The following is a 23,445-nucleotide window of genomic DNA, read 5'->3' on the forward strand; positions in this document are numbered from 1 at the left end:
GGGGAAAGGGTACCGGGGCAGGTGGTGGGTGGAGACCAGAGACTGCTCAACACCCAACCATGCACAGAATGCCCCACCCCAGAGAGTCATGCAGCCCCAAATGTCAAAATGTGGGCTTGGTTTCTCCAGTGTCCTGACGAAGGCTCTGATCTCCGCCTCGTGGGTGTGGCTTTCGTGGCCCCGCCTGTTTGCCGAGGAGGCTGACCGCCTGCCCTTTGGGCTCTGATAAAACTTAATTGCACTTGTTGACCTGCATGCGTTGGCGCTTTTTTCTGTTCTTAGTTTAGGAGGTTAACGCTTTTTTTAAAATATATTTTTTTCATGTCGAGATAGGAAATTGACTTCTGTAGATTTTTTTTTTCTTCCATCTGGATGACGTCTTGGCTGCCTGCTTTGATTTAGAGCAGAATGTGGCTAATAGAGCAGTATAACCAATTCAACATGAAGGGGTCCAGCAGGATTTCGTGGACGGAATCTGGCCTTTTTCTCAGGGGATGGCTTCCCCCACGGGACCCTGAGTAGAACACACGTGGTCATCATGGTGTTTCCACCTCCTGAGATTTCCCAATGCACGGTGGCTTCTTTTAAGGGGAAAACAATCCCACGTGTCTTATGACTTACAGACAGGGTAGAGCTCTAAGACGAATGTGTGTTTGGAGGCTCGAAATTACTCAGCATTCGGGGGGCGCCTGGGTGGCTCCGTTTGTGAAGAAGCTCACTCTTGATCTCAAAATCGGGTCTTGATTTTTGGCAACGTGAGTTGGAACACCTCTTTTTAAAAAAACAGAATTAGTCAACATTGTGGCTCTACCTGGGATCATTCGGATGCCCAGAGACTGGAGGAGTGTTCTGTAGGACGCCCAGCCTTTGTGAGGGTCGGAGAGACACACGGGACACAAGACATGTCCATGTGTCCTCGTGTGCTTTGTTTTAATGTCTGGGCGTCTGTCCCACGTGAATCAGCAGGGATTGCTCTGGGACATCCTTTGGTCCTTTGCCGACTCTTGTGATGGATGACGGAGCATGTGTTTAGGGAGGGACTCCAAAAGTCCTTTTTAGGGGCAAGGGGGATACGGTGCTCTGGGAAATGCTTTCTCCGGACAGAGGTGCATTTTCTAAACCTCTGAGAAGGACACACCCTTGAGGATGAGTAGAATTGCCTCCAGCGAACATTGTCATCCACACGGAACTTATGGGATCCAGACTTGCCAACTCTTTCCTGATGGTGTTATTTGTCGGGGAAATCTGCAAGGGGACAGGAAGGGTGTTGTTGGGGGTGGTAATTACACGAGACCTCTCCCAACCAAGATGGTTTTTCTACAGAGGTAGAAGGGGGCAGAAAGCAGGGTTAGGAAGGAATATGCATGAAACCCCAATCGCGGGCGATCCGCTGGGGTGGGGAACGCACACAGCAAGTCCTCCTGCTTGCATGTGGCTGTGCGCAGATTCCCCGTCATATACGTGAGCAGCGTATTTAGCTATTGCAAACGTTTCCATATGCTTGACAAAGACAGAGAATGTCTGAAAGGAAGGGCAGGCCTTCCCTTATGTTTCTCCTGTATTTTCAACGGGGAGTCTTCTTTTTCATTTCTATTCGCCCTGAAACCTTACAGTGCAGGGACCCACGCAACCCACAGGGCGTTTCCACCCCAGTTAGCGGCTGTGAGGATTCGGTTATGTCCGCCCCGCTGTGGGAGAGAAAGCCGCGTGGACCGTCGGTGATCTTGGTGCCGCCATGTTGCTTGGACGCCTTGGGTGGTTCACCATCCAACACCAGATGGATGCACTTTCCTGGGTGTGCCAGTGTCTGGGGGTGAGAGATGGTCACTCACCAAAGTTCTAGTTGTATTTAGGGAATTAATAGTATCTTCCACACCCCTAGAGACACAACACTTCCCTTTCTTGAGTTTCTTGTTCTTCACTGGTGTGGTTGTTAGACCAGTTTGGGGAGACGGCACATGGATGTGTTTCAGCTTTGTTTCGGAATGACTCAACGTTGCCACGATCCCTCGTGTACTCTCGCTCGGTAGCCGTATTATTAAAAATCCCCTAAACAGGAAACCAGATGCATCCTTTTTCTTCCCCCCACCCCCGAGTCGGTCGCAAGCCCGCAAACCAGTGTGTTTCTCCAACGGTAGCTTGGGATGCATTGATGGCCGAGAGTTCCGTGGGCGGCAGCTTTGTTGACAAGAAGAAAATTCACTAGAGGCTAAAGCAGCCGTGTGTCTCATCAGGAGCCCAGCGGAATGAGCAACCATGAGGCTTTCGTTCTGTTTCTCCGTGTCTGGGTGGCCTGGGCCAAGACATAAAACGGATTTATTGCCCTGGACGGCAGGCAGAAGGCTTTCAACATACTTGCAGATCCAAAGCCCCTGCAAATCACGTTCATTTCTCCACTTGGAAGATTTGGATAGGTCCCCTTCGTTTTGGAAGATTTGGATAGGTCGGTCCCCTTCATTTTGGAAGTTTTGGAGAGGTCCCCTTCGGTTTGGGATACATTGCATTGTATCAGGAACTTCACAAAGAGGAACATAGTTGCTCCAAGGGAGTGCTTTTTAAAACAACATAATAATTGTAAGTCCTTAAATGAACTGCCCTCCAGAAGGGGGCTGAAGTAGCAGAGTAGCTGCATTCCGATGCTCTGGAAGGCATTACTCATCCCAACACAGCGTGGCCAGAGATTTCTGGCTGCTTTTTTTCAGCGCTGCCTTTGCCATAGCCCCCGTGTGCTGGTCTGATTGCTAAGCGTAGGGGATGCAGCGTGGAAGATGCATGCATTCGCTGGGGCGCACCGTGGACCAGTGTTATACATGGACGAAGTATAAATAGATGATGTTGTCTTGGGGGCAGAGGGTCTGGGAGCCATGTCAATTTTGTAAATCCTGCAAGAACCCATCTGTTGTCGGTTTCCTTCTGAGGCTGTTAGCTGTCTTCTCTTAGCAGAGGGCATGGGCTCTGTGCTCAGCGTGAACGGAAACTGTGGTGTTTGCCCCAAGCTCGGCACAGAGTGTACCCCAACATACCCCAGCAGGATGAAGGGAGACAGTAAGGGGAACCTCAGCTATCTGAGGCAGACCAACACGGTGTGGCAGGAAAGGAAGGATGTGCTGGGGTCTCCCTGAGGAGGAGGTGGTTGTGAACAGCTGACTCTCACTCGGATCCGGGCTGGATGCTGTGTGAAAGATGAGGCTGTGGCCTCTTCCTGCTGGGGAACTTGCTTAAGGACTTGTGGCCTGGCTGGAGTGAGGTAGCACTCGAAGGGTGAGATACAGGATTGACTGATTGATGACTGATAGGTAGATGATAAATGGTAGATATAGTACACACGATGGATGGATGGATGGATAGATAGATATAGATGATAGATAGATACATAGATATGATGGATGGATGAATAGATACATAAAATGATGTAGAGATGGATGGATGGTAGATACATAGGTAGACATGATGGATGGATGGATGGATGGATTGATAATACATAGTGATAGATAAAAGAATGGATAGACATATATGGATGGATGATAGATATGATGGATGCATAGTAGATAGATGATAGAAAAATGATAGATGATAGGATGGATAGATAGGTAGGTAGATAGACAGATTGACAGATAGATATGATAGATGGATGGGTGGATGGATGGAAAGATAGATATGATGGGTGGATGGATACATAGAATGATGTAGAGATGATGGATAGATAGATGTGATGGATGGATGGATAGATACATAGAATGATGTAGAGATGGATGGATGATAGATAGGTAGACATGATGGATTGGATGGATGGATGGATGGATGGATGGATTGATAATACATAGTAATAGAAAGATACATAGATAAAAGAATGGATAGCCATATATATGGATGGATGGATAGATAGATAGATGATAGATAGATTGACAGATAGATATGATGGATGGAAGGGTGGATGGATGGAAAGATAGATATGATGGATGGATGGATGCATAGAATAATGTAGAGATGGATGGATAGATAGATAGGTAGACAGATGGAAAGATAGATATGATGGATGGATGGATGGATGGATGGATGATAGATAAATAGGTAGACACATAGATACATGTATACATACACAGGCAAACAGACAGAATGGATGGACAGACAGATAGCTGGGTGATAGATGTGTAGCTGAGAGGGATGCCCCAGGCTGTCCCAAGTGGCTCCAGGTGGAGGTGTACATGTCTCCTTGCTCTGAAAGCAGCTGGACTCATCACAGCGAATCATAAGCATATCACCAGGTGATGAATGGGTCAGAATCCGGGCATTCGGAGAAGAGGAAGCTGGAATGGAGTTGGGGAAGGGATCTGGGAGTGGGGATGACAGAGAGGAAGTTGAGGCTTAGCCTGGCATCCTGTGTCCAGCTACAGGACAGGAAGTTTCCCCATCCACATCTTGGGATGCCAGTGCTTCCTCCCCTGAGGTACCAGGCCTGAGTCTCTCCAGGTTAGGCTTATGCAGGTAACAGCTTCTAAACTAGGTCCATCTGGTTGCACCCACAGTGTCTCCGAAGCTCTGTATCTGGAACTTCTCATTATTTTCTCCTCAACTTACATCTCTTCCTTCATTCCTATCTTTTGTGATATGGCCATTTGCCCAGACTCTCAGACGGAAGAGCCACCCTTCACTCCTGGCAGCTCCTTCCTCCCATATTCCATCTATTACCAAATCCTGTGCATTTCATCTTCTGGATCTTCCTTGATTCATGCTCCTTTCTCTATTCCTGCCTTTTTTTTTTTTCTTTTTTTTGGGGGGGTGGGGGGAGATTTGTACCCCTACCCCTGACACTTTTCTCACATGAATGGAAAAACCCTTAACTACTTTCTTCCCTGGACTTTTCAGGCACTTTTAGGAGGGCAGTGGGGACTCCTTCTCAGATTACTTCATGTTTTAATGCACAAAATAAAACATAACGTCGCAGAGGAAGCTGGTTATATTAAATCAATTATTTAGTGTTCGGATGGAGAAGATCCCAGCCTCAGAGCTGTTCCTCCTCCCTGCCTGCCTCCCTCCTCTGCTCTCTGTCCTGATGCTTGAGCGATGGTTGCAATTGCACACCTGCTCAGGAACCCTCAGTGGCCAGTGGAGGCCCAGATCTGATGTTCTCGGGCCTGGCCCCAGAGCAGAGTCCCCCGGAAGCTTGGAGAAATCACTCTTGCCCAGGCCTACCTGTGTCATCAGATTTATGTTGGATGGCAAGACCTGTGGCCTCAGGGCCACGGGGCCACGGAGGCCTGGCAACTGCAGCAAGCTCTCCAGGTGTTGCTGTGTAGACCACAGAGGGAGTTGCCTCAGTAATGTGGCTTGACAGGGAAATACAGGAGATAATCCTATATTTAATGAAACTTAACTCCACATGGAAGAGAATTCCTCTGAGTCTGATAGGGAACCTATCCAAGACCGGTCACTCAGACCTCTTCAACTCCTTATCGATTCTGTCCACCCATCCATCTGTTCATCCACCCACCATCCATCCCTCTATGTGTGCATCCATCCATCCATCCATCCATCCATCCATCCATCCATCCATCCATCCATCCACCCACCCTACCCATCCATCTACCTATCCATTCATCAGTTCCTCCATCTGCACATCCATTCATCCACCCATCTACCTGTCCATCTATCCCACTGTCCAGTTGTTCATTTACCCACCTGCCTATCCACCCATCTACCCACCCATACATCCACCCATCCATCTGTCCAGCTGTCCACCCATTCATCCACCTTCCCACCCATCTACCTATCCATCCATCCACCCACCCACCCATCTACCTATCCATACATACATACATGCACCCATGTATCTGTCCAGTCATCTGCCTGCCCATCCATCCATCCACCCATCCACCCACCCATCCACTCATATACCTATCCATCCATACACACATATATGCACCCATATCTGTCCAGTCATCTGCCTGTCCATCCATCCATCCATCCACGCACGCACCCATCTACCTGTCCATCCATTAGTTTATCCATCCACCCATGCTTTACCTATCCTCCATCATTTATTTATAACTAACACCAATTTTTTCTTTTATCTAGCTTTATGTATCTTTCTACTATCTGTCCATCCATCCACTCATCCATCTCCCACATACCCACTCACCCATCCATCTGTGAACTTACCCACGCTCCCAGCCACTGGCTCTCATGCGTGCTTTCAGCCAACATAGATTGAATTCTTCTCTGCCTGGACAGTGACAAGCAAGGTATCCCTTCTGGTGCAGTGTCGTGAAGGGAAGCAGGGACCACTCTCTTCCAGAGGGTCAGAGAAGGCTTCTTGCAGGTGGGAACCTCCATGGGCACCGAGTTTCCACGAATAGACAGACCTTCATATCAGTGGGAGCCTGACGAAGCGGGGAGAGGGCTTTTCAGGCTGGGGGCGTAGCTTGCAAAAAGCAAACCTATGTGTGTGAGATCGTGGGCCTGGGGGGGAAGTTGCAGGTAGGTTGTCTGGAGGATGAGAAGAGAAGGCAGAAGCAGTGATTAATGCTGAAAGAATGTAGTTTATTTCTAGCTGTAGACCTACTTGCAGGGGGTATGTGATGAGCGGCCCCGGTTGCCAGGATATGGGTTTGAAACTCACCTGGAGGGTTTTGAGCAAACAGGTACGTGTTCACACTTACCTGCAAGAGAGGTAAAGAGCATGCGGAGCGGGTTGGAGGGCAGAGGTTGTTGGCAGAGCCTGGATCAGGGGATCAAAAGCCTGCAATGCTGACCACACATTGGTGTCATGTCGGTAAGCTTTTCAGACACTGGTGCCTGAATTCCAGCCCACAAAATTTCTGATTTAATTCGCCGGGAGCATGAGCTGAGCATCAGGACTTATGAAATCACCCACAGCTGGGGTTGAGAAGCAATCTCTGCAAACGCTGGTGAGGAAATGCTTCAGTGTGCTGAGGAGGAATGACAGAGGGCTTCCCAGAGGAGGCAGCATTTTCTTGGGGCTTTGAGGTATGAATAGGAGTTCTCCCGGTATGGGCAAGGAGAGGATCCGAAGGAAAGCTGTAGGTGCCCTAAGCGTGTGGTTTTCACTCCAGACTCACAAGGTGCTGTCCGGGTTTGTTGGGGGGCAGTAAGATTTAAAGTTTTGAGGAGCACACAGCCACGCGTCAAACACTGCAGGAACTCCTGGGGGTACGTTGTTTGCACTGAAGTACAGTGAATCCTTCATATTCACGGATCCCTTGTTTGTGCATTCGCCCACGTGCTATTTGGAACTCCCAGATGAACACCGTCCGTATTCAGGGACGGGTGCAGAAGTGAGGGTGTCTGAGTCACTGTCCAGGCTCCAGGTTGTCAACAAGTGTCCTTTTCATGCTCTGTACAGGGGCACATCTTTTGCATTTTTGTGTCCTGTGCTTGGCAATGCTGACGAATAAACAACACAGATCCAGTAAGTTCTGTTTAAGCAGAAACATGCAGAAAACAAGTCATGCATTGACTCTCTGGCGAACACCTGACTCAAGGCTGTGGGATCCTAACACCATCCATCCCTAGAAGCGAAGACGGAGTATTTGTGCATTCAGCATTCCCAACAATTTATAGAACGTAACTTCCATGACGCATGAGAATTGACTGTAATTAATAAACAGAATGGTTGAGTCTGTTTGGCAACCTTGGGCCAGTTTCCAGAGCCACAAAGGGCTCCATGAGCTGACAAAGTTTGGGACAGTCTAATGGGTCATTTGGGGCCAGACCAGGTGGGCAGGGAGGGGACCGGTGTGAAGGGAACACAGATGGGGAGGTGGCTAGGGTTGGAGTGGGGGCTTCTAGTCTGGTTTTGGAGCTCGCCCTTTGAGGAGCAATGCTTTGGCTTCCTATAGGGGAGAGACTGCATGTCCCCGGGGGGCCTGGAAGGAGCCCCTGCAGCAATGAGCTGACAGCCGAAGGTCCCGGCCCGAGGGTAATAGAAAGGCAGGTGCACGCATGGCAGCCCGGTCTCTCAGGAATGCGTTGGCACAGGGACCCCAGGGGACCGTGATGGTCCCCAACACCCCGCCCACGGCCTCACCAGATTCCCAGGGTTTGTGCACAACTTGGCATACCTACCAGGGCTGTCCCCAGAGTGACGGCGAGAAAGACTTTTCCCCTCCTCCTCCACCACGTTGTAAACTTAGCATGAAAGGACCCGGCCCATCCAAGCCCCGAAGCACCTTCGGCCCGGGGAGGATGAACCGGACCGGCTGCTTTTCACCTGCAGGCACACGCGGAATCTGGGTCAGGTGGACGACCCGCGTGGGACTGAAGCACGGAACAGAGTTGACGTGAGCTGTCGGGGTGGTCGCGACGCCCAAGACCGCCGTGGCCCTGAGCTTGGCTCCTCTGTGTAGCCAAGAATGTGTCCCTGGGGCTGGGCGACCGCCGTGCCGTGTGTTTACGGACACGTGCGTGCAGCTCTCCAGCTTGGCTCCGCCTTGGTCTTCCTTGCGTCTGTCACTGAGCCGCCGAGTGCATTTTGTTGTCATGACGTCGGGTGTCTTTGGGAAGCTGGACCCGGGACCAGCACACTCCCGGAGCCTTGAGGACTCAAAAAAACCTGAGGGACACAGGGGCGCCTGGGTGGCAAAGCCGGTTTAGCATCAGACTCCCGGTTTCGGCTCAGGTTGTGATCTCAGGGTCGTGGGATCGAGTCCCACGTCTGCTTGAGATCCTCTCTCCCTCTCGCTCTGCCCCTCCTGCTCGTGCTCTCTCTCTCTGTCTCTAAAATAGATAAATCTCGAAATCTGTAAGGCAGAACGTCCAGTGAGGCGTCTGCAAAGAGCACAGAGGTATTTCTGAAGCGAGTCACCCCAGAGGTCTTGCCGACGTTTGTTATCCCGTTGCTCCTACGAAAAAGTATCTGGAAATGTGAGCAGTCCGCTCACTGCCTCCTTGGTGTTTCTCCTCTCGTCTTTCCCTAATTTATTTTATTTATGTGTGTATTTGTCTCGGCGACTTACAGACCGTGTGAACAAATTATAAGATTTGCAGTTTGTATAATTTATTGGGAATGCGTGTCGTTGGTTTTTATTCTCGTTGTATTTCTGTAATTCTACTCTATTCATATGTTTATATGGTTTATAAGCTTTGTATAAATTATAATGTGTAAGTATGTGTAACAAACGTCTGTACTTTATTACAAAGAATCATATTTTCGTCCTGTGACTTATTTCTGTCTCGTTTATAGGGTCTATAAGTTTATATGTGTATAAATTATACATTTCATAATTTGTAATTTCTATAATCTCTTATAATTACATTTCATTTCTATTCTGATTTTCTTTCTATAACTTGTTCTGTTTTATCATATATGTATTTATATAGTTTATAAGTTCTGTGTATAATTATAAGCTACATAATTTACAGTTACAATAATTCATCATCAATATATTTTGTTCCTATTGTAATTTTATTTCTATACATTACTTCTACTTTTAATATAATTTATCTATAGAATTTATAAAGTCTGTGTATAAGTTATATAATTTGCAATCTACCATTTATTATTATAACATTATATAACTGTTATATAACTATTATATATGTAATTTATTTTAAATTTAAATTATAATTTATTCCATATTCTATATATGTAAATATATAGAATTTATTCCAAATACATGTCTATAATTCATTCCATATTCTGTGTACAATTTTATATTCTATATATTTAAATATATGGAGTTTATTCTAAATATATGTATAATTTATTCCATATTCTACATAGAATTCTATATTCTGTATATATGTAAATGTATATAATTCATTCTAAATATTTATCTATAATTTATTCCATATTCTATATAGAATTTTATATTCTCTATATGTAAATATATGTTATTTTAAATATATATCTATAATTTATCCCATATTCTATATAGACTTCTATATATATGTAAATATACACAGTTTATTCTGGATATACATCTATAATTTATTTCTATTATGTTTTCCTATAATTTATAAGTTTCCTGTATGAATCCTGTCATTTGTCATTTCTGTCATTTAGTATTATGCATATCTCCGTCCTGTTTTATATTTCTGCAAAGCTCCACCATTGTGATAGAATTTCAGAGAAACCCGATTCTGGCTGGGTTGGCGGAATGCAGACCCAGGGGAGATGGAGACCCAAGGGGGATGGAGGTCCTGGGGGGATGGGAATCCAGGGGGGGATGGAGACCCAGACGGGATGGAGACCCGGGGGGGGGATGGAAATCTGGGGGGGGATGGAGACCCAGGGGGGATGGAGATACAGGAGGGGATGGAGATACAGGTGGGATGGAGATCTAGGCAGGATGGAGACCGAGGCAGGATGGAGATCCGGGCGGGGGATGGAGACCCAGGTGGGATGGAGATCCAGGCGGGGTTGCATCTGCACTCAGGAGAAGCTGCCCACACACCCACGGGGGGGGGGGGGTTTGGGGACTGCACGTGGCTCATCCCGTGTCCCCGCGTGACTGGCTGATACAGGGCGGGAGGGGCTCCTGGAGGCGTGGTGCCATCTGGGTGACTCATGTGTCTCTCCGTCCGGCCAGGGGCAGCCTCGCCCTGTGTGACTCACCCCTGAGTTCCCCAGAACATCTGCAGCTTTGAGGGGTGTAGGAGCCCACAGGGCTGGACAGGCTTCCATGCACAGTGGTCCGCTTGCAGTGGGGACCGAGGAGCTACATGCCTTGAACATTGGACACGGGGCCTAGGCTCCTGGTCCAGGTGGTGGCAGCCCCGTTTGGTGCTGTTGGCCCCGGGAGGCAGTGAGGGGAGTGGTCGGCATGGGAGAGTTTCTCCTGGGACACGCAGCCCCCTGACGTGGTCGCCCATGATGATGACAGAGTCAGCAGTGCTGGCTTGGACCCGGTAGACCACTTGTGTAGATGGAGAGATTAGATTAGGTTAGCAGTAGTTTGGGAGCGGTTATTGCTGGTCAGTGCTGCTGGGTGTTGAATCATTGCATTTCCTGAACGTTCCTGTGGGGACTTCAGCTGGCGGTGACGTGTGTGCATGCCTTTTGCAAACATTGGCACAGTCTTGCAACGTATCTGCACAATGGGCTGGGTGGGGAGAGATTCACGTTCATGACTGAGTTATGTGGGAGCTGGCCCTTCCATGCCCCAGAATTTCTGTGCGGCTGTGTGTGGGAAGCACTCCCTTTGGGGGGGGGGTAGTCCCCTGGATTCTGTCGTCTCTGGTGAGGGTGTGGCTTTGTGATCAGGAAACAGTGTCCCCAGGGGGCAGAGGTCAGGGAGAGCCCTGAGACACGGGATCCAGGGTGAAGTGGTCTCAGCTGGACGCTTGGGAGTCTTGCGCGGTGTCCTCGGCCCAGGGCAATCTTGCAGGGTTCCAGCCCAGAGGCCGGGCTGGAAGCCAAGCTCTCGCTCCGGGGCCGAGTGCATGCTCTTGGGGTACACTGAGGGGTTGGGGAGGAGGCTGGGAAGGGGGTATTCTTCCTGTGCCCGTCCACTCTCAGACCTGCCCTTGGGTGATCTTGGGGTCCTGGGAGCAGTGGGCTCTGGGCTTGGTTTTAGTGACTGGATGGGAACGTTGGCCGCGGTCTGAAGCGGAGAGCCCTGGACGAGATCCCCAGCAGACAGGGCAGCCTGGGGGTGTGGGGGGCTGGAGGGTGTTTGGAGAGCCTGCCCCCATCCCTGCTCGGTCTGCTCCTACTGGGTTTGTCTGGGGACCATGTGGGGGTCAGTGGAAGGGGCGTGTAGGGGACCCGTGACCTCCTCACAGCAGTGGAAAGGAAGGCTGGGCAGGAGAGGAATCAGTTTTAGGGAGAGTGAGGTCCCGGTCAGTGGTTCTGGTGCACACAGACACACGCCCACGTGCAAACAGACACACGCTCACATGCAATGCATACACACGCCTAACATGCACCCCCGTGCACATAGACACAGGCTGACATGCAGTGCATACACACGCCTAACACACGCCCATGTGCAGTGCCCACACATACACACACAAGAGTCAGTACGGAGTCTTCTCTTTCGTTTGGCTTCCTTGCGGATTCTCTCCATCACCATCTCTCATGAGGCAGAAATCAGGGCAATTGGGAGTGTCACACGGGAAAGTCTGTATTGACGTTCGCACGTGTTGCTGTTGGTTTTTGAGCGTCCCAAAGAGCCCTGTCTGCTTCTCCTTTCTAAGTGTCCCCCTTCGTCCCGAGCGCGACAGCGTCCGCTCTTGGAATCCGTCTGTGTCAGGCCATGTGCCCTTGGAGCTGGAAGTCCTCTCCAGGGCGGGGGAAGGCGGATGTCTGACAAAGCTCTCTCGGCACGGTGATTTCGGGTGAAGTGCGTGTGGGGGGAGTGGACAGGCGTGGATTTCCACGTAAGTACACAGGAGCGCGGATGTGTGTACGCATGCATGTTTGGGCACATGCCCAGTGGGGTCTTCAGCGCTGGTAAGATCCCCACCCGCTGCCTCAGGGAAACCTGCCGTGCGCAGCAGGAGGTATAATTGCATTTGTTGGGTCTGGGCCACGCGGTGTAGACACTGTCACCTCAGGGTCTGAGATCGTGAATACAGCCCCACTGGCGTACTGTTGGGCGTCCCGTGTATGTTGTGCCCGAGACCACCTGCTTCTGTCAGCCTGTTCTTAGTACACACATAGGAACACACCCACAGAGACACACAGAGACAAATATGCACACCCGGACTAGACATAGAGATATCTACACATACTCTTAGACACAGACCACACCCCCGCCACAAAAATATGCAGACACACGAGCAGCACACAGACCTACACACGTGCCCACATGCAAACCATGCACGCGTGTCCACATCCACACGCACAGACCACGCCTACACACACCTGCATGTAGGGACACACGCAGACCATGCACACACGTGCACATCCACACGCACAGACCACACGTACACACACCTGCCCGTAGGGACACACACAGACCATGCACACACTGCACATCCACACGCTCAGACCACGCCTACACACACCTGCATGTAGGGACACACGCAGACCACGCACACACGTGCACATCCACATGCACAGACCACGCCTACACACACCTGCATGTAGGGACACGCACAGACCACGCCTACACACACCTGCCTGTAGGGACACACGCAGACCATGCACACACGTGCACATCCACACGCACAGACCACACGTACACACACCTGCATGTAGGGACACACGCAGACCATGCACACACGTGCACATCCACACGCACAGACCACGCCTACACATACCTGCATGTAGGGACACACGCAGACCATGCACACACGTGCACGTCCACATGCACAGACCACACGTACACACACCTGCATGTAGGGACACACGCAGACCATGCACACACGTGCACATCCACATGCACACACCACACCTACACACAGCTGCATGTAGGGACACAGACCACGCACACACGTGCACATCCACACGCACACACCACACCTACACACACCTGCATGTAGGGACACAGACCACGCACACACGTGCACATCCACACGCACACACCACACCTACACACACCTGCATGTAGGGACACACGCAGACCATGCACACGCGTGCACGTCCACACGCACAGACCATGCCTACACACACCTGCCCGTAGGGACACACACAGACCATGCACACACGTGCACATCCACACGCTCAGACCACGCCTACACACACCTGCATGTAGGGACACACGCAGACCACGCACACACGTGCACATCCACATGCACAGACCACGCCTACACACACCTGCATGTAGGGACACGCACAGACCACGCCTACACACACCTGCCTGTAGGGACACACGCAGACCATGCACACACGTGCACATCCACACGCACAGACCATGCCTACACACACTTATATCTACACACACACATAAACCATGCACACATGTACACATCCACACATATAAACCACACCCACGCACACCTACATATATGGACACACACAAAGCATAAACACGTGTGTACGCATCCCCACACACAAAGCACACGCAAACACACTTACATCTGTGCACACACGCACACGCATGCCCCACGCACACGCGAGAGAGGACACAATAATAGAGCACCGCCTGCCTGAGGCGTCCCGTACAACTGAGCACATGCCCACATTGAGGCGGCTCTGTGCGTGTTCGTGGAGCGTTGGACACCAGCGCTTCCTGAGGTGGTGCAGACGTCCCCTCCGCTTCTGGACCCTCCAGTCACTGTCCGACCTGCGCTCAGTCCCCTCACAGCTGTCCAGGCAGTCCACGCGGGCTTCTCCAAAATGTCTTTACGGTGCCTTTTCTGCAGCCCATCCGAAATGGGCACTTGGCGATAGCACGGGGATGGTTTCAGTAAAAACAGTCGGGCCCGGGGAGAAGCACAAGGAGCAGCTCCGCAGATTCCCCATTCTCTGTGATCCCAGGAGGTCAAAAAACAATGTCTGTGTTTTTCTGGGTTGTCTAGTGATTCTGCAAGAGATGCAGGTTGGCTGTGTAGTCAGAGAAGTTGGTCATAAAAGGGGATTTTTTTCTGCCCATCTGTGTTTTCCGTCACATACGGGAAATTGTTAGTCATTTTTGCAGAGGGTCTGCTCCTCATAAATGATGCACGGGCAAAATTACCATGTTTTCCGGGCGCCTGGGTGGCTCAGTTGGTTAAGCGACTGCCTTCGGCTCAGGTCATGATCCTGGAGTCCCGGGATTGAGTCCCACTTCGGGCTCCCTGCTTGGTGGGGAACCTGCTTCTCCCTCTGACCCTCCCCCATCTCGTGCTCTCTCTCTCTAGCTCATTCTCTCTCTCAAATAAATAAATAAAAAATCTTAAAAAAAAAAAATTACCATGTTTTCCTACTGCTGTAACAGCTGCTAAATTTTAAGATCACCAGCCGTTTCTAACGTAAACTATCATCTAACGTTTCGGCGTAAACGTGAGCGTGGTGAAGAGATGAGAAGTTCCGCCTCCATTATACGTTTTAAAGAGCGGCTAACTGTCGCAAACATCACGAAATCCAGAAAAATTTCAGGCCCTCCCCCCTTCTTTTTTGTACCGTCTTCTTAATTTTTACGTTTTTATTTCCCCGATTTCTAACCAGACTCTTTGTCCTCGTAGGCCAAGATTTCGACTTGTCGGATGCCCTTGGTGGTGAGTCCTCTTGAAATTTAATATTTATAAGGTGACAGATGTAATAGTAAACTTTTGACTTAAAACGGACGATGAGTGTTTTGTCTGAACGTAGTAATCGAAGTGTGTACCGGGGTAAAGGGACTCACGCAGGAGGAGGAAAAGCCGGACGCTCTGGGTAGGGGGAGTAAACCTTCCCAGTGGGAGAACCCCCATGCTCTTGGTCTCAGCACACGCCGTGGCCAACACCAACCTGTGCACCTGTCCGTGGCGGTCCTGGTGGGCTCAGAATTCACGCTCTGACCCCCGGCCGCCGCCTGAGCAATCGGGGAGTGGTGCTTTGGACATTTTCTGACTTTTTTTTAAAGCGCATGGAGCATCGTTGAGACTTGGCACGGTTTTCTACCTTCAGGTCTTGCTGATTCAGTGTCTTTTCTCTGTAGATGACGACAAGAAGCCCACGGCACCCCCCAAGAGACCCAGCTCTGGTAAGAAGCAAACGGGCTGGTGCCTTGCAGGAGAGACCCCCACCACGTGTGCCCTCCCGCTCGCCCCAAGAGCTGGTCCAGACGTAGACAAGCATAGAGACGAGTGGTTTCAGGGGCTCTGGACGCAGACTGGTTCCTACTGGAGTGATGTTGCCAACGTTAGCTACAGGGTGCCATGTTTTTTGGGCAAGACCAGGGGCTGACGTGTCTCGGGGATGCTTTCAGGTCGCTTGGACAGCGCGTCTGGATGCTTTTGGGTGTGCGTTGCCTAGGAGAAGAATTTGGGGGGCTGAGATGCCCGTAGAACACGTGAGCGAACCCAGTCTCCAGCCGCTAGGACACATCCGCCCATTGTTGGCGGGGCTCCTTTCAAAGGAAAGTCGGGAACCGGGAACAAGGGTCTGATCCGTTGCTCCTGAGCCACCCAGACAAAAACTGATGCCAAGATCATGGAGGTCTTACCGCTGTTGATTCTTTTTTTAAGTTGTTTTTAATTGAATAGGTTTAAGAGCAGGGCACTCCAGCCAGAATGTCCCGTCAGGAGTGAACACATAGCACCTGCTGTGTTCATATCCGCGTCCCTGCGCACCACGGACGTGCAGAGGATGCTGGATAAGAGATGGTTGAAAACCTGAATTTTCACGGTAGTTCGGTGCCTTGCGTTGGGCGGATCCGCCAACGTCCCTAGATGTAGCTGGAACTTGGTTCATAAAACCAAGGCAACCCGTGATGCCACCAGGAAGGGTCCCCTCATTGCGCTGAGGGAACCCCAGCGTTGGTGCATGCCCGTGCAAATCCAGTGCCTTGTATCTGCGCCCACCGCGTTGTGTCTGCGGTACAGAGGGCGCTGGCCACGCGGGAGGGGTGGTTTCGGACGGGAGGGGATTCTCGGCGGGCAGAGTTGGAATCCCAGCTCGGCCCACGTGGCGCCATTGATTGGTACGTGCCATTTTGTGGGTTTGGTTTTGTGTCTTGCTCCTTTCCTCTGAGAGGTGAGGAATTTGGCTCTTCTGTTCAGACCTGGGTCAGACTGGTATTCGCAGACGTGTTTGGGGAGGTGGGGACGCAGGGGTTCCTCCGTGTGTTTAGGGAGCTGGATTCCTTCCTGGATCCTCGGTGTTAACGGCCCGTTTCCCTTGCAGACGATGATGGGTTCAGTCTGGAAGATGCTGTCGGCGGGGGAGGAGAGAGTAAGTGCCTTCGGGAAGTCTCCTGTGTGGCTGACTTGCTTAGGATCACCAAATTACCATCGTTCCCAAGAGCCTTGTCCCTCTCAAGTCAGAACGAGCTGTTACCGCAAACACGTAGAGAATGGCGTATTGCTATTGGCCCTTGTTGGGTTTCTCGTTTCCACCCGTGTGCTTTTGCTTTTATTTTAAAAAACGGGCGAGCATCGTTTGGAATGCCATAAGGTTGATGTGAGCACCCTTGCCCGGGCGTGTGACCCGTGCACTCACTCACCAGGAGCCCCACCCTCGCTGGGATGGTTTGTTGCTGCCATATTGAAATTCTCAACGTGGTTTGAAAGAGGGGCCCCGCATTTCCGTGTCGCACTGGGTCCCACAAATTCCTTAGCTGGTCCAGTCGCCTGCTTTAGTTTCTAATGGAAATTTACGGAACCCTTGGACTGTTTGGTTCTCTTGAAGGTAAGTAGGGCAGCTGGATGATGATGGAAAGAAATGGGCAGGTGGCTGTGTTTGGGGGTCCCCTCCATGAGGAAGGATACACTCCACTTTCTGGCTGTTTGGGAAACCATCTGTAGGCAAACTGATGTGTTTCGTTTTTTTGGTATTGGGGTTTTTTTTGCTGACTGCTCACAAACGCAACGCTTATGTTTTACCAACAGATGACCCAGTGCCACCTAAACCACCCAAACCGAAGCCTCATCCGAACCCCAACCAGCCTGGATCTTCTGGTAAGACCCCCTCCCCTGCAGGGGTGCTGTGCATTTCTCAGAGAGCGGTGGTCTCCCTGTTGGCCGAGAACAGGTCATTCCAGATTAGCGTGGGCGTCCTGGGGTCTCTCTAGCGCAAGGTCATTCCGGTTTTCTAGGAGTGGGAAACGAGTTTTCGAAACGATATTTTTGGTTTGGATTTGACTTTTGGTTGGCTGCGGTTGACTTCCAGGGTTTTACGGACCTTTCAAAAACGCAATGGAAGATTTTACTTACTTTTTTAAAATTTTTTTGATGGGGAGAGAGAGAGAGTGCGAGAAGGGGGTGGGGCACAGAGAGAGGGAGAATCCCAAGCACACTCCGTGCTGAGCTCAGAGTCCAACGTGGGGCTCCGTCCTATGACCCCCAGATCGTGACCTGAGCTGAAATCAAGAGACGCCCAACCGACTGAGCCACCCAGGTGCCCCTAAACTATATATTTGTCCAAATAATGGATTTGGACAAAAGTATGAGGTTTTGGTTTCCTGCTGTGGAGAAGCTGTTGGATTTTCAGCCTTTTTCCTTTTTCTGACATATTCCAGTATATTTAGAATAATCCAACTAGCACCTGTTTTCTGCATTGGACGGCTGTGTGAAGACTTCAGATTCTGAGTGGGTTTCTTGCTTTAGATTTGTTTAATTTTTAACGCATAAAAACATAAATAGTCTCCATATTGTGCAACCGTCAACATTTTGGCAGTTGCCTTCCCTAGTGCTTTAGACAGGATTTTATTTTATTTTATTTTTATTTATTTTATTTAAGATTTTTATTTATTTATTTGACAGAGAGAGACGCAACGAGAGAAGGAACATAAGCAGGGGGAGCGGGAGAGGGAGAAGCAGGCTCCCCGCGGAGCAGGGAGCCCGATGCGGGACTCGATCCCAGGACCCCTGTGATCATGACCTGAGCGGAAGGCAGACGCTTAACGACTGAGCCACCCAGGCGCCCCTAGACGGGATTTTAAATGAACAGAATTCTAAGACCCGATGATGTCAGTCTTTTGTTCATACTCTTCCTTACCTCATGCTGTGCTTATTAATATTTCATAAGCATTTTTTTTCATTCCGTTTGGTTGTTTTTATTGTGCGCCTTTTCATGGCGGTCATTCCGTTGCAACGTCCTTAACGTCGAAAGTGCTGTGTCTTCGGAGGCTGGAGAAATACGATTCACAAAGCAAACCGAAGACACCCTCACACCTTTCCTTTCTTATTCCTTAAAAGAGATGGTGCGTGTCAAACTGTTTAGGTCCGTGTGTGCTAAGGTTTTTGACATTTTTTTTTAAATTGCCTTCAAAATTATACTGGCACACCCCAGTCCAGCTGTTGGTGCAAATGTGCGTCTCTCCTACACACCGTTCCCGAGACTGGTTGTTATCACCTGGAAGAGTTTGCCGGATGTATCCTGTGCAAGGTTACACGGCCCTTGGCCCTAATTTCACGTCTTTATTTAGGAAATTAAAGGAGATAAATTTGGAGTGTCAGCTGGCCACGTACAGTTACATCCGAGGGTACCTGGTATGTCCTTCCTGATCGAGAAGCCCGTTTCATCCACTTACGGATACTCTCTTCAGTCATTTATTACGAAAACTTTTCCCCCCTTATTTTAGCATTTGGGTATTTTTCCCAGTGCTTTTTTGGCAAGTTAGCCTTTAAGTGTGTGTGCATGTGTGTCTGTGTTTTTCCCCGTGGGTTCTTTGATGTTTGAATGGCTTCCCTGCGTTTTTGCGGCTCTCTTGTTTTTTTCCTTTTAATTTAACACTCACTTAGTCATTGTCTCTCATCCTTCTCGAGAGAAAGAAAACTGTCCTTTTATTGTCATTTGAATGGTTTCCAACGAGAGATCGATTTGGAGAGTGCCGTTTGCAAAATTGAGCTTTTTGCTTTGCATTCAGTTTTCTGTCCTTCTTTCTTGTTGTTGTTCTTATAAACATTGTTTCTAAATTGCTTTTCCCTATTAATGTTTGTTTCTGTGAATACATTTTATGCCCATTATTTTTCTGCTTATTTCTGTGATACAGAAAGGAATTTTGTACATCTTTCCTCACTGGCCGCTTAATGATGAATCCTTATTACCTGTTAATAATTTTGCCTTCAGGGGCACCTGGGTGGCTCAGTCGGTTAAGCGACTGCCTTCGGCTCAGGTCATGGTCCCAGGGTCCTGGGATCGAGTCCCACGTCGGGCTCCCTGCTCTGCAGGAAGCCAGCCTGCTTCTCCTTCTCGCATTCCCCCTGCTTGTGTTCCCTCTCTCGCTGTGTGTCTCTCTCTCAAATAAATAAATAAAATCTTTAAAAAAAAAATAATAATAATTTTGCCTTCATTGCTTAGCTTTTATGAAAATACTATCACATTATTAGCAAAACTATTTTTCAATCAAATGTATATATATTTTTATGTTTATAGTTTCTCTTTCCAGTTTTATTGTATTTGAATCATTTTGCCTTGGCTAGAAAACCCATATTAAATTTCATCAAGTGCATGTGCTTATCAATGCATATGAGCATTTAGTTTTCTTTTAACCTGTGAATACGACAAGGTATATTGAAGGACGTCTTTCTACACATTACGTCCTTGACTTCCTGGAATAAACCATACTTGGTCATGATAGGTTTTGTTAAACTGATGGGTTAAATCTGATATGTATCAGCTAGCGAAGGCTGCATAACAAACTATGCCCAAACCCAGTGTGGTTTAAAATTTTTTAAATTGTTATGTCTCGGGGTGTCTGGATGGCTCAGTCAGGTGAGCATCTGACTCTTGATTTTGGCTCAGGTTGTGATCTCAGGGTCATGAGATCGAGCCTCACATCTGGCTGGCACTCAACATAGAGTCTGCTTGAGACTTCCCCCTCTGCACCCCGCCCCGTTCTTTCTCTCTCAGTCTCTAAATAACATAAATAAAATCTTAAAAAATGTGTTATGTGTCACGAGTCTGGGCCAGGCTTGGCTGATCTCTGCATGGCTGTCACATGTCTGTGGTCAGCTGGTGGGTCTTCTGGCGTTGGCTTGTCTGGGTGACCTCAGCTGGGATGACTAAGGTTTCCCTTATGTGTCTCCCACACCCTGCCACTAGGTTTTATGAGCTCCTCTCAAGGGGCAAGAGCATCAACCCCTATTTTAAAATATTGATGCGGCTCCCATTTTGCCAACTTACCGTTGTCCAAAGTAAGTCATGTGGCCGAGTCCACAGTCAAGAGGTGGGCAGAACATGCCACCCATAATGGGGAGAGTGAATACCTAGGGCCATTAGTGTCCTGAATCTATACCAGACAGATCCCTTTGGGATTATCTTATTTACACTCATCCAAGAGATTGGTATATGCTTTCCATTTCTCTTGGTATCTTTTTCAGGTTTCCTAGCAGAGTTTTTGGTAAGACGAATTTGAGGAGTTTTAAAATAGAATTGGGAATTCAGTTGTCGTTGCGTATTTGAGAGATTTCTTCTATAAAGTAGAGCCGCTGTTGGATTCCCTGTGCCTCAGATCTGCTTTTGATTCTAATGGTGTTTTCCTTCATTCCAAGACATCGAGACCTCCCTGACAGTCCCAATATGGCGGATGACACTGTGTTTTTGTCTCCTAGGTGGTTTTTCAGATTCCGATCTCATCGATGGAGCTTCAGATGGAGGTAGAGTTAAGACTTCTTCTCTTTTCTCTCTGTCACCCACCTGCTGTACACAATGACATCAGGGCCTACAGTCTTACCCTCAGGGAAATCACGGTCAGCTGCTTGGAAATCTCTTCCCACCTCTGCCATTTGTAGATGCATCAAGGATGTGGCCGGTAAGACCTGCCCCACCAAGGCTGCTCCCTGGGAGCTGTGTTAATGGTTCAGGGAGCTGTCTATCGGCCACATGCATGGGGCTGGAGGCCAGCTGATCGGGCACTTCTCAGACATCGCCTGAACTCCCCAGTCACCTGTTAGGTTTTTGTTTTTTTTTTTAGATGACTATTGGGTGTCACCAATGGCCTGTGTTCTATTACTTAATGAACATAGAAATGAGAATGAAGTCATGTGACCCTGGTTGACAGCATTACAATTCGAAATGCAGATTTTCCACCTCTCTCTTTAAAATCTGAGGTTAGAGTAGGGTCCAAAGCAGTACTTAGATATAATATATCTTGTATAAATAAGTAAAAATTTTAGTATACAATAAATATAATAATATGTGTTTATAGTAGTTAGAATATATTAAGATTTATTATATTTACATGTAGTTTGTCTTAATGTATACTTACAGTTGACCCTTGACCAACACAGGTTTGGTCCGCATGGGTCCATTTATTTTGATAAATACAATATAGTCCTGTAAATGTACTTTCTCTCCCTTATGATTCTCTTCATGCCTCTACCTCCATCTTTTTTTCCTTATGATTTTCTTAATCGTGTGTTCTTTTCCCTAGCTTACTTTATTGTAAGAGTATAGTATATAATACACAGAACATACAATGTATATGTCATTGACTGTTTATGTTATCAGTAAGCCTTCCAGTCAATGGTAGGCTATTAGTAAGTAAGTTTTTGGGGAATCAAAAGTTGTATACGGATTTTTGACTGTACAGGGGGTTGGATCCCCTAATCCTCTTGAGTTATTCAAGGGTGAGTCACAGGTACAGATCCTGGGATTCAACAGGAATGTGCCTTGGATCACCCCATAACTATGGTCCGGGTCCCAGGTGGGCTCCAGGGCCCTGGCTGGGGTTCTTCCCGAGCCCAGCAAGAGGGGTCAGAATCCGTGAGGCACCCAGGACTCACTGGCTCACCTGCAGCCCACCATGGGAGGAATGGTTTGAGTCAGGAGCTGAGTCTGGGTGTCAGGCAAATGGGAGCAAGTCCAATGATAGGTTTAGCAAAGCAGGGACTCAACAAAGGGAAAGGACTCTGTGAGTTCTTTCACAACTCAGGGTCCCAGTAGTTGATCTTTGGGATTATATTTTCTTTACCAAAACTCTTCCCGATGCAACTTGTCTGCAAGCCTGTTTCTCCCTTGCAGGAGGTGGTGGCGGTGGTGATGGAGGAAGCCAAAAGCCTGATGGGGGGGAGCAGGGTATGTACACATGGTTTCTGATGTCTTGGGTTTCTTATATGCACTGTTGAGAGAAAGTGGAATGCAGCGCTCAAGATCAAACCTAGAGTGTTGGCTCTGCCATCCTAAAGATGATGGCCCGAAGCATCAAAGTGCGATTGCTTTGCGCTGTGCGTTCCGAAGCGCTCTGCTGAAGTAGCTGGTTGGTGTTCTTTAATAGACTCAGCAAGGGGGTACTGATGTGACCCACAGGTTAAGTTTACTCATCTTCCCACAGTGTCCTAAGAAGGAATACCATCTATATTACCTGGGGTTCCCCAGAGAAACAGAACCACTGGGATCTATCTAGATACAGATGTAAGTGTAGGATATACAGAAAGAGATTGATTATAAGGAATTGTCCCACATGATTATGGATGCTGAGAAGTCCCACGATCTGCTGACTGCTAGCTGGAGGACCAGGAGAGGCACTGGTGTGGTTCAGTCCCAGTCCAAAGGACTGGGAACCGAGAAAGCTGGGAGTGCAAGTCCCCACCTGAGTCTCAAATCCCGAGAACCAGGAGTGCTCATGCGCAAGGGCAGATGAAGATGGATGTCCCATCTCTACGCTCTGTTCTGTTCAGGCCCCCTGTGGATTGGTTGATGCTCACCCTCATGGGTGAAGACCACCTGCTTCACGTAGTCTGTAGATACAAACATTAATCTTTACTGAGAACATCCATATGGACATACCCAGAAGGAATGTTTTCCCAGCTATCTGGGCACCGCTGAGCCCAGTCAAGTGGACACAATTAAGCATCACACCATCCTTGATTGACTCATGGAGTGGGATGTCCTGGGCACCTGCCATGCCGAGAAATAGCTAGCTGTCCATGTGGCACAGATACACGTAGTGTGAGTTACTAATAGTGCATGGA

The 23,445-nt window shown here is 48.9% G+C and overlaps 1 protein-coding gene across 1 annotated transcript in view; it reads left to right on the forward strand.

The window, feature by feature from the left end:
• Positions 1 to 23,445, forward strand: part of CD99 (CD99 molecule (Xg blood group)) — a 36,606-nt gene that overhangs the window by 2,463 nt on the left and 10,698 nt on the right. The window contains exons 2-7 of the mRNA XM_045873991.3: positions 15,073 to 15,105; positions 15,528 to 15,572; positions 16,715 to 16,762; positions 17,419 to 17,487; positions 21,085 to 21,129; positions 22,496 to 22,549. Coding sequence (XP_045729947.1) covers positions 15,073 to 15,105; positions 15,528 to 15,572; positions 16,715 to 16,762; positions 17,419 to 17,487; positions 21,085 to 21,129; positions 22,496 to 22,549 — 294 coding nt within the window. The remainder of the gene's footprint in view (positions 1 to 15,072; positions 15,106 to 15,527; positions 15,573 to 16,714; positions 16,763 to 17,418; positions 17,488 to 21,084; positions 21,130 to 22,495; positions 22,550 to 23,445) is intronic.

This window comes from Mirounga angustirostris, unplaced genomic scaffold (assembly GCF_029215605.1).
Source record: "Mirounga angustirostris isolate CCGP_5_RB_7025 unplaced genomic scaffold, mMirAng1.0.hap1 SCAF_11, whole genome shotgun sequence".
Lineage (NCBI taxonomy): Eukaryota > Metazoa > Chordata > Mammalia > Carnivora > Phocidae > Mirounga > Mirounga angustirostris.